General features: G+C 39.7%; 1 protein-coding gene across 15 annotated transcripts in view; it reads right to left on the bottom strand.

Annotated features, from left to right (window-relative positions):
• gramd1ba (GRAM domain containing 1Ba) overlaps window positions 1-15392 on the bottom strand; it is a 600767-nt gene that overhangs the window by 22951 nt on the left and 562424 nt on the right. For all 15 annotated transcript variants that reach the window (XM_072238333.1, XM_072238338.1, XM_072238327.1 and 12 more), the window contains 5 exons: window positions 15018-15136; window positions 14516-14658; window positions 9588-9691; window positions 6470-6673; window positions 4764-4854 (listed from right to left, as the gene is read on the bottom strand). In XM_072238333.1, coding sequence (XP_072094434.1) covers window positions 4764-4854; window positions 6470-6673; window positions 9588-9691; window positions 14516-14658; window positions 15018-15136 — 661 coding nt within the window. The remainder of the gene's footprint in view (window positions 1-4763; window positions 4855-6469; window positions 6674-9587; window positions 9692-14515; window positions 14659-15017; window positions 15137-15392) is intronic.

Here is a 15392-nt window from a genome sequence, read left to right as displayed (position 1 = left end):
TATCTCCAAGTTTGCCAATGACACCAAGAGACAGTGCTGCAAACAGTATAACGAAAAGATAACAAACAAATGGACAACCCTGTTGCAAATGTTTTAAATAAAAGACTAAGTGGAAAGTCTGCCATCTTGAACCTGAAAAGAATAAAAGAGTAACTTTTAAATGATAAAAAGCAAGAAATGGTGACATTCCAAAGAAAATTATGGACAGTCACTTAAACTATTTAAAACTTATGGATAGCAGCAGAAAGCAACATTCAGAGATTGTATGCTTTTCTATCCAGAGAAACTGGAATACAAGTGGCTAGGAGTTATGTTACAGCTTTCCAATGAGATAGGATACAGTGAGCTGTTCAACATACTAAACCTTAGGTAAGGAATAGGTGTAAATTTATGACTCCTATAAACCAAAAGTTAACAAGATGATTTTATTGAAGCTTTCAAGAAGAGAAGGAGATCTTAATGGAGTAGATAGAAACTATTTCTGCTGATCCTAGTTTGGTAGTAGTGACTGACATTAGAGGAAGGACTAAAGTTAAGAAACAAAAATGGTAGCAAGAAGTTTTGATCTTCCTTTCAATGAATAGAAATTGGTATTTAGTCATGTTAATTTTAAGTGTCTGATGGCTTCTTACCAACCAAGATTCTTAAGAAAATGAGGCAGAAGAGGGTACCTTGAATTATGTCACTAGTAAACCATGACCACACTCAAAGCCAAATCAGACATACAGGTGTAAATAATCTGACACTCTCCCTATATTGGGGGAGTCTAGTACGAGAGGGCATGACTTAAGGATTGAAGGGCGCCCATTCAGAACAGAGATCCGAAGAAATTTTTTTAGCCAGAGGGTGGTGAATCTATGGAATTTGTTGCCACGGGCAGCAGTGGAGGCCAAGTCATTGGGTGTATTTAAGGCAGAGATTGATAGGTATCTGAGTAGCCAGGGCATCAAAGGTTATGGTGAGAAGGCGAGGGAGTGGGACTAAATGGGAGAATGGATCAGCTCATGATAAAATGGCGGAGCAGACTCGATGTCTATATTCCTACTCTATGATGGCAAACATACTTGCTTTAAATATTAACAGACACTTTTACATTGTTTCGGCACTGAATTATTATTCATTTGCCACACCTCAATAGCAACTGCACTTCAAAGTATGATAGAAGCATTCAAGAGGCTCTTAGAAATGCAGGTGAATGTGCAGGAAATGGAAAGGTATTTTTATTGTTTGCCTGTCCTGGGCACTACATGCATTTTGAATTATATTTTATTAGCTTATTTATGGTAATATTTTGTTTTTTTTTGTGCTATGTGTGCTACATGGCTTGAGGATGCACCATGGTCCAGAGGAATGTTGTTTCATTTAGTTGTGTATACTGTATGTACAGTCAGATGACAATACACTTGAATTTGAACTTGATATGGAAATGTCGCAGGCAGAGGGGATTAGACTGATTACCAATCAAGTTATCAATGTCATTAGTTTGGTACAACATGGGCCTGTTTCTGTGCTGCACTGCCTATGTAATCATTCAACATCAAGTGCTTTTTGAGAATTTTCTCGGAAATCTGTTAACACCCTACATAAATATACCTTTCTCACTCTATATCTGCTCTACAACTGTAAGCAGGCAGAGAGGACCATGGTTATTTTCCTGTAGGTTTGGTTTCCAAGGTGCCTGGTTTGCACTGAGTGAGTTGGGTTGTTGTTAAAGGAAATTAGATGTGTTTCTTGTTCCTAATTCCATTAGAAATGTTCTGCAGAAAGTGGAGTACATTCAACAAGTCTAGTCCATTGAAACTTTTAGTCATGGCATACGTACTGTATAAATGGTAGAAAATTGGGTAAGATATTGGAGGACAACTGCAAACCATCCAATGGTATGCCAACAATGAGGCCAAACTGATGGCATGAAATTTCTCTAATTATCAGTAATTTCTCCTCCTTCCTCTTCTTCCATTCTCTACTCTGGCACCTCTCTTACCACTTCTCTTCTCATCTGCCTATCACTTTCCCCTGGGGCCCCTCCTCCTTCTCATCAGGTTCCTCCTTCTTCAGCCCATTACCTTTTCCACCTATCATCTTCCAGCTTCTCACTTCATACCCAGTCTTCCACCCAGCAGGCTTCACTTATCACCTTCTAGCTTGTACTCCTTCCCTTCCTCCCACCTTCTTATTCTGGCTTCTTTTCCAATCCTGATGAAGGGTCTCGGTCTGAAACGTCAACTGTTTATTCCTTTCCAAAGATGCTGCCTGACCCGCTGAGTTTCTCCAGCATTTTGTATGTGTTACTCAAGAGCCTGAACTAGCTACTGAGGCTACAAATATAAACAAAATGCAAACCTTCAGTGTTTCTTCAATTAAAAAATAGTAATATCTGCTGCACTTTGAGTTTTTTCAAAACCATACTTGCAACTGAGATTTCAGAAAACAACTTGTACAGTAACATTACTCTTTCAATCTGACTTTTAAATTGGATACAGGCTTCTTCTAAGCTGAAGTTAATTCCAGTGAGTTTTAAGTGCTCTATCTAAGCGAGTTAGAAGTAAGCCCCTTTTTTAAGCAAGTATCTCATAGAAAGCATAACTTAAGAGACTGTGAAATAACTATAGTTGTACCTTAAACAGATCCTAAAGAGAGCAGAAAACAGAAGAGGAAAATAGTGATCAGAAAGGAAAATTGTTCTATACATCACAGAGTGATTAGATCAATTACTGATGCTTGTTATCTCAAATGCAGAAGGTCACCTACATTATTTATTCACAACATGCCAATCAGAACATTCAATTCTTATAAGCAGTATCCCAGCTTATGATAGATAAGTCAAAATAAACCAATTTTATCATGAAAATTTGACAAAGTATAAAGACATACATAATTTAGTGCATATAAGGGCTGTTGACTGCAAATGGCCCAGAAAACTCTAAATATCTTCATACTCTGTAAAATATATTTAGTCAAACCTTGAAACTGTTTGTAACAGCTTTAACCCTTCAAGAAAAGAATACGAGCAGTTCATGCACTCCCCGTGTTTATTATAGAAGATAACAATTATTCAATGTTAAGGAGTCCCAAACTTCTACAATATGGCCCACATTCATTGGAAATGAGGCTATATTTTTGTAGCCACACTCCAACCAGTTCTCCCATGTTGGGCTGGCAACATACATTGAATGGTGAATTGTAGAGTTGTTCGTTAAAAAATCCCAGAGGATTGTGACTCCACAGTTTTCAGTTGCTGCCTTTCTAGGCCATAGAAGATGCTTTGCAATATGAGAACATGAATTGCTAAAACTAAAAGGAAGCTAATATCAGTAAAAATTGGCTCCAATTTGTCAGTTTGAAAAGAGAAAACAGCAATTTCCTGAAACTAACGGTATGATGATGCCAGGCTCCAGTTTTTGCAAGGCTAATGATGTAGCAGCAGAAATTGATCAGAAGCTTATGCCGATTTTGAAATTACAAAATTATTCACTACCTTAGATGAACAAGTGAATTAACTTCACTATTGACATAAATTATAATGTTCAATGAATATGAATATATTCAAGGGCATATATAAGTTGCTATGTGTTCCTGGTAAGTTTCAAATCCATATATTGCAGAATTTAATTATTCTTCACAGAAAAGTAAAGGAACATTAGAAGATCCTCTTTCCACTGTTAAACATTCATGTGGTATTTACAAAGCTCATTCACTCCCTACAGGTTATCTCCATTTTATTATAAAACAGCTTCTATTACTGTTTTTAATGCAGCTATTCATCAAGACTACTTTAAAACATCTCAGCCACAAATCACTCATAATTTGAATTTACGCCAAATTTCAGTCAAATATGAATGCACCGACCAGACACAATAATGAAATCTGGTTTGGTGTCTCTCATTCTACAGTTATAGGAAAAAGAAAATGAAAGCTATCATATCAGTTTCAAGCATCCTGTCATTTTTTTGAAGATTTTGCTGCTTCAACTCTCAAAGCAAAAGGAATGTTTTCCATCATGGAGACTAATCAAACTCCCAGCCCTTAAACTGTGCACACACAAAGCTCATGTGCAATAAAATTTCATCTTTTTTATTATTGACAAAACGTTATATCGTTTCCCAATTTCTCTCTTTACTGCTTATGTGATGATCAATTTATGCCTTTCTCATTAACTCAAATGCCTACTCACAATCTATTAGGATATAATTTCACCCCAGCAAAACCTTTGAGAATATTGAGGAAAGGCATATAGTTAATACCATTTGAACTCAAAGAAGCAGTGCTGTTTAGTAACCTGGAGCACTAGACTAATAGTCTGGAGACAAGAACTGAAATAGCATGAAAGCAATTTAAATTCAATTTAATGAACATTGAATAAACATTAAGAATTAGCATCAATAATAGTGAGCTTAGAACCATAGATTGCGATAGACACTAATCTGGTTCGTGAAAAAATCTACTTTCCCTGCTCAGTTTGGTCTACATATGACTCTACTCTCAGCATGGGTTGATCCTTAACTGCTCTCTGAAGTAGACCTGCAATCTCTTCAGTTCAAGAGAACTTAGGTATGGGCAGTAAATACTGACCGTACCAGCATTAAAGGAATGAATGCAGATCAAATAAAATCAAGGGAATCTTTCCAAAATATGCTTCCAACAACTGAAAATTCCCTGGATGTATTTACCAAACAGTTTTATGGGCTTATATACACCCCAGGCATTCAGGAAATGGTATAATAAAATGATCAGCAAAAGCATCTCATAAAAATGTTACCTACACAAAGGTAATGATGAGCAATAACTTGGAAACACTGTAAAGCTGAATTCCTCCTGTAATTTCTTCAGGGATGTGTTTTGTCTGAGTGGAACCTGTCAAATTAGAAGCCAGAAAGTGATATTTTGGATGCATCTATCAGACAATTTTTGAATGTTAAGACTGGAAACATCTTGTAATAACCTGACTAAATTGTCCTATATAATAACTCGGTTGAAAATCTAAATGCAGACATAAAGTGCAAAAATTTCAGGAACAGATCCCAGAGCTACAATAACGGATCAAATCATACTGTAAAACATAAAAGCAATTATCCCCACTGCTATTAATGTGCAAAATGAATGCAAGGTCATTTAGATAATTCTTGCTAATTAACTTGTATTGTTTGCCATGTTTGCCTATTATTTTAAGAACTGATGTGTTAAATTTGTTAGGGCCTATAATCAATACTTTTAAGTAATTTTTTACTGTCATAATATTTACTTCTCTAATTCTGACAGAAACAATCCTATTCCTGCAAGTAATATGTCGTGTTGAGATAGTGAAAACTACAAGTTATTACTTTCTTCACATTTTTCTTCCCGAGTCCAATCTTCTTCAAAATTCTTTTTTCAAGATGTGAGTATTACTAGCTCAGCTCACATTTATGATCCACCCTGCTAAAGAATATGGTAATACAATACAGCAGCCCTTCTGGTGAAAATACATGTACAAAGCTATTCCCTTTATGTCACTTGGACTCGAATTAATGCACACTAATTCAACCAGCTAATCCATTGTTTTTCTAAGACTTACAGATCCTTAAATCTCTGAGGTCAAAATTAAAGAAAACCTACTAGCCTCACAACTAACACTATGTCATCATCTGTTAGCATTGTTACCAAAATACCAAAGTTGGAGTTAAAGTGTGAGGAAAAATCAGAAGTTCAAAGGTGAGGAAAATAAATAATTGCAGCAAGGTTTGTTCCAAAGGATTCTGTCTTCAGATATTTTTGTATTTTCAGATAAAAGTTTCCAGATGTTTTTGAGATAAAGAAATCCCTTTAAAATCTCATAGGAAGTGTATAAAGTAAACAAATCGTTTACAGAATTGGCAGACTTGACATAGGATTAGTAAATCTTTTGTTCATTCCTTTTAGATATATCAGTGCTATATGCCCATTATTTATAGTTATTTAAAACTGTATATACTAGATTCTTATATATTTACTATAAGGAGATTTTATTTGCATATAATTAGATGTAATTTAATAATAAAAAGTGAAAGAACATATTATGGAGATGATGTGCAAATCATACAAACAGAAAGAATCCTGAAGTAATTAAGATGTTCCATTAATTATTTTGTGGCTATTGCTTCAAGCCAGAGGAGTAAAAATAAACAACTTGTTCGTCGAAGTGTCATCCTTTTCACTATGTTCATTCTAAGTGAGAAACCATATGAAACACAATTCAAAACAAGTAAGGTACAGCCAATTGCTCAAGATGGTGACTCAGCACCATCTTGCCAAGAGAAACTATAGATGGATAATAATGATAGATGGAAATAACAAATGCCATTTTTTGTATTCTCGCATTTGGGAAAGTGTTTGGAATTACTAGAAGGAAAAATGCAAATCCTTTCAGATTTCAGTAGCTGTACAATGATTCATGAGGCTACAAAAAAAGTAAAAGGGACTTGAGACTCAATTTTCTAGATTTCCTTTTTACCTGCCACATGTTTAATCCTCTGGCCCACCTCTTCGTCAGTTGGTGTGGTAACAGGGCTGGCGGTTTCATCGAGGTGCTGGCCTCGCACATGAATGTGAGGTCGTTTTCTCCGCCGAATTGTGGATGATTTGTTGTTTTTATCTTTTGGAGATTGCCTGTGCAGTTCAGCAGCATATTGTTTTTCTACTTTTGCAAGCTCAATATCTGTAGCAAAAACAAATTACAACTTTTTTCAACCCACAGAAAATTAAAGAAAATGGTGGCATTTTAACCAAATATTGGGCAAAATCTTGCTGCTCACTATCTGCCAGCTCCATTGAGAAATCCTGGTGAGTGGCATTTGTCCACCCCTCAAGCACTGGAATCAATTAAGTTCAGGTACAGAGCTTAGAAATGCTAAGATGACGGGCTGAATACACCTCATATTCATCCCCTCAGTGATAAAACAGCCATGGCTGGTGAATGTTCCCCAAACCCATTCTCTTACTTCAATTAGAAAGAGGCAATTTTATTCTGCTGAATGTTAAGATCTTTAGTTAAGGTCTATCACTTAAATACATTTAAAGCAAATTTATTACTTTTTTAAAAAAATTATATTTTCAAAATTACTTAACCCTTTTGAACTGTTTTTGATTACTAAAGACAGTTCAATTTCCTCAATAGAAGAGAGCTGTCAAAAGGTTGGGTCAACGTCTCAGAATCTGCATCCTAAGGTCTACTTGCTACTTGTAACTACTAGCACATTCCAGACGGCTCATTTCTTTTATGAAGAGCTGTATCATTAATTACTGTCTATTAATTGGATTTTTTTTAAATAAAATTCTGGAAAACTGAAATGAAAACAGCATTGGCTGGAAATGCTCTATTCAGACAGCATGTCTTGAAAGACAACAGAGATAAGGTTTCAGGTTGAATTTCTTATTGACTTAATTGTCTGTAACTGCAACAATAATTTCATACTCCAAGTTTCCTTCAGACACACAGGAGGGCACTTGGTCCACTGAGTATATGCTAATGCCCACAGTATTCCTTTCAGTTCCATTCTCCTACTAAGTTGTCTGTAACCTATTCACTCTTACATGCCCATCATAAGAACATAAGAACACAAGAAATAGGAGTAGGAGTAGGCCATCCGGCCCATCGAGCCTGCCCCGCCATTCAATAAGATCATGGCTGATCTGTCTGTAAACTCAGCTCCATCTACCTGCCTTTTCCCCATAACCCTTAATTCCCCTACTATGTAAAAACCTATCTAACTGCTTCTTAAATATATTTAGTGAAGAAGCCTCAACTGCTTCCCTGGGCAGAGAATTCTACAGATTCACCACTTTCTGGGGAAAACAGTTTCTCCTCATCTCCGTCCTAAATCTTCTCCCCTGAATCTTGAGGCAATTTCCCCTAGTTCTAGTCTCACCTACCAATGGAAACAACTTTCCGACTTCTATCCTATCGATCCCTTTCAAAATTTTGTACATTTCTATAAGATCCCCTCTCATTCTTCTGAACTCCAGAGAGTATAGTCCCAGGCGACTCAATCTCTCCTCATAGGTTAACCCCTTCATCCCTGGAGTCAACCTGGTGAACCTCCTCTGCACTGCCTCCAAAGCCAGTATATCCTTCCTCAAGTATGGAGACCAGAACTGCACACAGTACTCCAGGTGCGGCCTCACCAGTACCCTGTATAGTTGCAGCATGACCTCCCTGCTCTTGAATTCAATCCCTCTAGCAATGAAGGCCAACATTCCGTTTGCCTTCTTAATAACCTGTTGTACCTGCAAGCCAACTTTTTGTGATTCATGAACACTCCCAAGTCTCTCTGCACAACAGCATGCTGCAATCTTTCACCATTTAATCTGCTCTTCTATTATTCCTTCCAAAGTGGATGATCTCGCATTAACCAACATCGTATTCCATCTGCCAGATCTTGGCCCACTTACTTAACCTATCTATATCCCTCGGCATACTCTCCACATCCTCTGTACAATTTGCTTTTCCACTCAGTTTAGTGTCATCAGCAAATTCTGCTACGCTACACTCAGTCCCCTCTTCCAAATCATCAATGTAAATGGTAAACAGCTGCGGGCCCAGCACCGAACCCTGCGGCACCCCACTCACCACTGACTGCCAACCGGAGAAACACCCATTTATACCAACCCTCTGCCTTCTATCAGTTAACCAATCCACTATCCATGCCAATACACTTCCTCTGACTCCATGCATTATAAGTCTCTTGTGCGGCATCTTATCGAACACCTTCTGGAAATCCAAGTATACGACATCAACTCTCCATGATGCTCCTGCCACCCACCTACAGTAATGGTAATTCATAGTAACCAATTAAACTTCAAGTCTAATTGGTTTTGGTACATAGGAGGAAACTAGAGCACTGAGAGGAAACCCAAGCAGTCATACAGAAACCATACAAAATTTACACAGAGAGCACTGACGGCCACGACTAAACACAGGTCACTACAGTTTTGTGTAGATATTCACAGGTAAAATTAAAGTACATAGTAAGTATTGTCAACTTCCATTTCAATACAACTGTCAGGGCAACACTGATAGGATACTTGTGAACACTTAGCATTCAGGACCAGGCTACTAAATACTAACCAGAAATGACACTACAATAGCAGAAAAATTAATTGTTCCAACTGTTCATTTCTGTTCAAAGAATGTTTCTTTCCAAGAACAAAGCTTTCTCTCTTAGTGTTTGCTGATACTAATCTTGATGCTCACCTTGATTTTAAGGGGATTATGTAAAGTTCCTGCACTTGATCAACACTTAGCATTCTTCAAAGGGAACTACACTCGTAAATATGGTGTAGGATCCAGTTTGGCTGTATTGGCCAAAGTGGTGACGCTGACACTAACTATGAGAATTATAAGCCAAATAGATGATCAAATCTGGCAGGTTGCCTAATGATGTATTCTGGCAATAAAATTGAGGCGAAAATTACAAATTCAAAAGACTACTGGACACCTGAAACAAAACTGAAGATGCTGGAAATGTACAGCAGGTCAAGCAGCAACTGTGGGGAGAGAAAATAAGCTCAGCATTTATTAGCTTTTTGGGTTGATTACCTGTCATCAAAGACGAAATTTAAATATTCCTCACCTAAATGTCTGAAGTAGTCATCTAAACCACTCCAAAAATTTTTCTCAATGAACGATTTCACCAAGCCCCAAGGCTGTTTCCTATACTTCAGTTCTGTTGATATCCTGCATACAAGAAGTTTACAGTTATTCATTAAAAATACACGAACAATTGTTATTTTGCAAAACCTTACTTTTCTTCATTTACAAAAGCAATCTCATGACAAAAATGTGATAAAAGTTATTTACCTGTCTAAATTACCTAAGGTCCGCATGAATTAATTGGATCTCACCATTGCTCAAGTGCAATAAGTTTGTTTGTTCTATTGCCCATTAACATAAATCAAATTTGTAATCGGATGACAAACTGGTCCAACAATTATTTGAAGAAAACTGTTAATGCTTTAAAACTACAATCTTCCATTTGTCTTTAGATGTACAAATAGCTGGTGATCATATTGGGATCTTGACAACAACATTTTTGAATGCCTTTCTGCCTTCTCAGCATTTAATGCTCCTAGGAGAGCATCTCAGAGTATATTCTCAGTTTTATAAGTAGCCATGGAAGGTATCAGGATTACTGGAGAGGCAAGCGGCAGTGTTGCTCATCGAACAAATTGTACCATTCAATTAGATCAAGGCTGATCTGTGCCTTAATTCTAGTTACTCACATTCTTTCCATAATCACTAATAGCTAGGATTCATGAAAAATCTATAAATCTCAGTTCTGAAATTGAGAGAACTGCAGAGTTCTAAGTATCCACTCCAAGTTTTGTGAATAAGAAGCAATTAACTTTACATGTGATGGACAGCAAAAAGTATCTTGCAAAGTTATTATTGAGGGATACCTTTCAGACCCAGGATTAATGAGAAAGTCAGTAAAAAATAATCTCACGTTTACTATTTCCTGTCCTGGAACATTTGAAAAATACTAATATATCTTCTCTATTACAAACAAGAGAAAATCTGCAGATGCTGACAATCCAAGCAAAACACACAAAACGCTGGAGGAGCTCAGCAGGCCAGGCAGCATTTATGGAAAGGAGTACAGTCGATGTTTCGGGCTGAGACCCTTTATCAGGACTGGACAAAAAAGATGAGGAGACAGAGTTAGGAGGTATGGGAGGGTGGGGGGATGGAAGAAACACAAGGTGATAGGTGAAACTGGGAGGGGGAGGGGTGAAGTAAGGAGCTAGAAAGTTGGTTGGTGAAAGAGATACAGGGCTGGAGAAGGGGGAATCCTAATAGAGGACAGAAGGTCATGGAAGAAAGAAAAGGGGGAGGAGCACCAAAGGGAAGTGATAAGGCGAGAGAGGGAAATGGGAACGGGGAACGGTGAAGGGGGGTGGGGGGCATTATCAGAAGTTCGAGAAATCGATGTTCATGCCATCAGTCGGGAGGCTACCCAGGCAGAATATAAGGTGTTACTCCAAACAATGGTAGAGGAGACCACAGACTGACATGTCGGAATGGGAATGGGTGGCCACTGGGAGATCTTTCTTTTTCTGGCAGACGGAGTATAGGTGCTCAGAAAAGTGGTTTCCCAATCTACATTGGGGTCACCAATATACAGGAGGCCACACCGGGAGCACTGGATACAGTAGATGACCCCAACAGACTCATAGGTAAAGTGCCGCCTCACCTGGAAGGACTCCTTGGGGCCCTGAATAGTAGTGAGGGAGCAGGTGTAGGGACAGGTGTAGCACTTGTTCCGCTTGCAAGGATAAGTGCCGGGAGGGAGATCAATGGGGAGGGACAAATGGTCAAGGGAGTTGTGAAGGGAGCGATCACTGTAGAAAGCAGAAAGTGGAGTGGAGAGGGAAATATGTGCTTGGTGGTGGGATCCCGCTGGAGCTAGTGGAAATTATGAAGAATTATGTGTTGGATGCAGCGGCTGGTGGAGTGGTAGGTGAGGACATGAGGAACCCTATCCCTGGTGAACTGGCAGGAGGTTGGGGTGAGGGCAGACATGCGTGAAATGGAAAAGATGCAGTTGAGGGCAGCATTGATGGTGGAGGAAGTGAAGCCCCTTTCTGTGAAGAAGGACAACATCTCAGTTCTCAAATGAAACACCTCATTCTGAGAGCAGATGCAGCAGAGACAGAGGAATTGAGAGAAGAGGATGGCATTTTTAAAAGTAACAGGGTGGGAAGAGGTATAGCTGTGAGAACCAGTGGGTTTATAATAGATAATAATAGATAAACTATCTCCAGAGATAGAGACAGAGAGATTAAGAAAGGGGAGAGAGGTGTTGGAAATGGACCAGGCAAATATGAGGGCAGGGTGGAAATTGGAGGCAATTTGATGAAGTCGATGAGTTCCGCATGGGTGCAGGAAGCAGCACCAATGCAGTTGTCCACGTAGCGTAGGAAAAGTTGGGAAGAGATACCTGGGTAGGCTTGGAACATAAACTGTTCCATATAGCCAACAAACAGGCAGGCAAAGCTGGGACCCATGCGAGTGCCCATGGCTACCCCTTTTGTCTGAAGGAAGAGAGAGGAGCAGAAGGAGAGTGGGGACAAGTTCCACCAGATGGAGGAGAGTGGTGGTGAAAGGGAACTGGTTGAGTCTGGTATCCAGAAAGAAACAGAGAGCTTTCTGGCCTTTCTGGTGGGGGATGGAGTTGTATAGGAAATAGACATCCATAGTGAAAATAAGATGATTGGCACCTGGGAACTTAAAATCATTGAAAAGATCCAGAGCATGTGGTCATGGATGTAGGTAGGAAGGTACTGGACCGGGGTGAGGGGGGATAAAACTGAGTCGAGATATGCAGATACAAGTTCAGTAGGGCCAGAACAAGCAGAAACAATGGGTCTTCAGGGGCAGTCAGATTTGTGGATCTTGGTTGGAGGTAGAAACGGGAAGGCAGGGTGAAGGAACTATCAGGTTGGTGGCAGTGGATGGGAGATTCCCAGAGTCAATAAGGTCGGTGATGGTGTGGGAGACAATGGCCTGGTGCTCCTTAGTGGGGTCCTGTTTGAGGGGTAAATAAGAGGACAGGCGTTGCCAGGCCTCAGCAAGGCAGAGGTCAGTCTGCCAGACTACTATAGCATCCCTTATCTGCGGGTTTAACGGTGAGGTTAGAATTAGTGTGGAGGGAGTGGAGAGCAGTGTGTTTGGAAGGAGTGAAGCTGGAATTAGAGAGAGGAGTGGTGAAGTCAAGACAGTTGATGTACTGTTGGCAGTTAGCAATGAAAAGATCCAGAGTGGGGTGTCCAGGAAGAGGAGGAGTGTTGAAGATGGCAGAAGAGGTCATCGGTGTGGCGCGAAGATTTCTTGCCGAAGAAGTAGGCATGGAGACGGAGGCAGCATAAGAAGAGCTCAGCGTCATGGCACCCTGCTTCCTGCACCCATGCGGAGCTTCTCAACTTCATCATCTTTGCCTCCAACTTCCACACTACCCTCAAATTTACATGGTCCATTCTGACTCTTCCTTCACCTTTTTTGATCTCACTGTTTCTATCTCTGAAGACAGTTTATCTACTGATATCTATTATAAATCCATTGATTCTCACAGCTACCACGACTATACCTCTTCCCATCCTGGTTCCTGTAAAAGCACCACGCCCTTCCCTCAATTCCTCTGTCTCTGCCACATCTGTTCTCAGGTTTCATGAGGTGTAGGGACAGGTAATCCCCCTCCACTGATCTCCCTCCTGGCACCTATCCTTGCAAGTGGAACAAGTGCTACACCTGCCCCTACACCTCCTCCCTCACTACTATTCAGGGTCCCAAACAGTCCTCCCAGGTGAGGCGACACTTCAGCTGCGAGTCTGTCGGGGTCAGCTACTGTATCCAGGGTCCTGGTGTGGCCACCTGTACTTCGGTGTGACCCGACTCAGATTGGGAGACCGCTTCACTGAGCACCTACGCCCTATCCGCCAGAAAATGTGGGATCTCCCAGTGGCCACCCATTTTAATTCCACTTCCCATTCCAACAGGTCAGTCCATGGCCTCCTCTACTGTCACGGTGAGGCCACACTAGGTTGGAGGAGCAACACCTTATATTCTGCCTGGGCAGCCTCCAGACTGATGGGACAAACATTGACTTCTCAAACTTCCAATAATGCCCCCAACCTTCCCTTCACCATTCCCCATTCCAATTTCCCTCTCTCACCTTATCACCTCCCTCTGGTGCTCCTCCCCCTTTTCTTTCTTCCATGGCTTTCTGTCCTCTCCTATCAGGTTCCCCCTATCAGTCCTGTATCCCTTTCACCAATCAACTTCCCAGCTCTTTTCTTCACCCCTCCCCCTCCCAGTTTCACCTACCACCTTGTGGTTCTTCCTCTCCTCCTCCCACTTTCTAACTCTGACTCCTCATCTTCCCCCCCCCCCCCCAGTTAGGATTAAAGGTCTCGGCCCGAAGCGCTGACTGTATTCCTTTCCATAGATGCTGCCTGGCCTGCTGAGCTCCTCCAGTATTTTGTGTGTGTCGCTTATCTTCTGAGTTAGCCGTTTTTGTTGATTATTTGCAGTTACTCCATAAACTTTTTGCTAGTTCTCGATGTGACACTATTTCTTGAACTACTCTCCAAAATTTTGAAGACTATTGTGATGGTTTACAATATTTATAGGATGATAAATAAAATGAAGCAAGTTCATGTTTTACCTTTAAACTTCTATATTACCAAATATTGTGCCATAATTATCCAAATTATTTCCAACAACTCATCCACCTGGATGATCCTTAGGAATGTACATGATAACTCACTGGTGGGTACTCATTGCCACTGCATTTAGATTTTAACAATCCAAATTTAGGGGATGCATTGATTAGCTACTTTGGCAGAGTGTGGTTTTAAATTATGCTGCCTTGGAGTAAGAAACATAAAGATATGAATACTGTAACCAGAGATACTTCTGTGTAACTTGCCAGATTCAAAAGGTGCCACTGACTCAGTCAATATATTACTGTAAAAATTGTACCAAATGAAAACAGATACTTACCTCAGCCTGCTTTTGTTCTTTGCAACTCGTGTAAGGCTATATCTGTTGATTGTGTAGAAGTAATCATGATATGGAACATCATGAGTGATTACTTCTGCATCGATCACATAACACTCACTCTCCTGACTGGCTTTGTACAATGTCTGTAATGAAAATAAAATTCAAAGGATACAGATCACATGAAGTATAATGGAACGATTGTCAGGGGTTAGGTATTTCCAGTGGGAACTGCTTGTTCCAAGATTAATCCTCAAGAAATACTCCTCCAAAACAATGTCATTTAGCTGCATGAAACCTTAAATTACTGGCTCCACCCTGGTGTTTGGGAACCTGTATGCAATTTCCAATGCTCCAAGGTACCTACTGTAATCCAATGCCTATAGCTATCTGCAGTATCATAAAATATGAAGAAGATGAAATGAGATGTCTGGGAAAGAACTATTAAAGTTTAAAATAATGAGGACAGTTATATTTAGCACCAACTTCAATGGGGATGTCTCACCTGGGTCTCAGTGACTGTGGCAGTTTTTGGCGCAAGTGGATTTGAGAGAGCAATAGTATACAATATCACCCGAGTCTGATTGCCATTAACTTCCTTCTTCCAGGGATGACTAACCATGTCTGGAGAGAAATAAGATCAGCTTTACTGGATAGTCTTTATTTTTCTAGAATTTCAACTTGAAAATATACACAGCAACATTCACTCTGAATAATGTATTAAGTTTTTTCATAAACAGCTGGGAAATATATATTTGTACCATAAAAGTGAAAAGTGGATTTCTGATACAGTAAAATTTATTTTATAACTTTTGAAAAAAATTGTGATGCATTATTTTTCTAAGCTACATTTGAAATTTTTGTTCAAAAAACACTTGTG

Source organism: Mobula birostris, chromosome 20 (genome assembly GCF_030028105.1).
Source record: "Mobula birostris isolate sMobBir1 chromosome 20, sMobBir1.hap1, whole genome shotgun sequence".
NCBI classification, from domain to species: Eukaryota; Metazoa; Chordata; class Chondrichthyes; order Myliobatiformes; family Myliobatidae; genus Mobula; species Mobula birostris.
The sequence above is the reverse complement of the archived record's forward strand: the minus strand, read 5'-3'. Positions and strand labels throughout refer to the sequence as shown.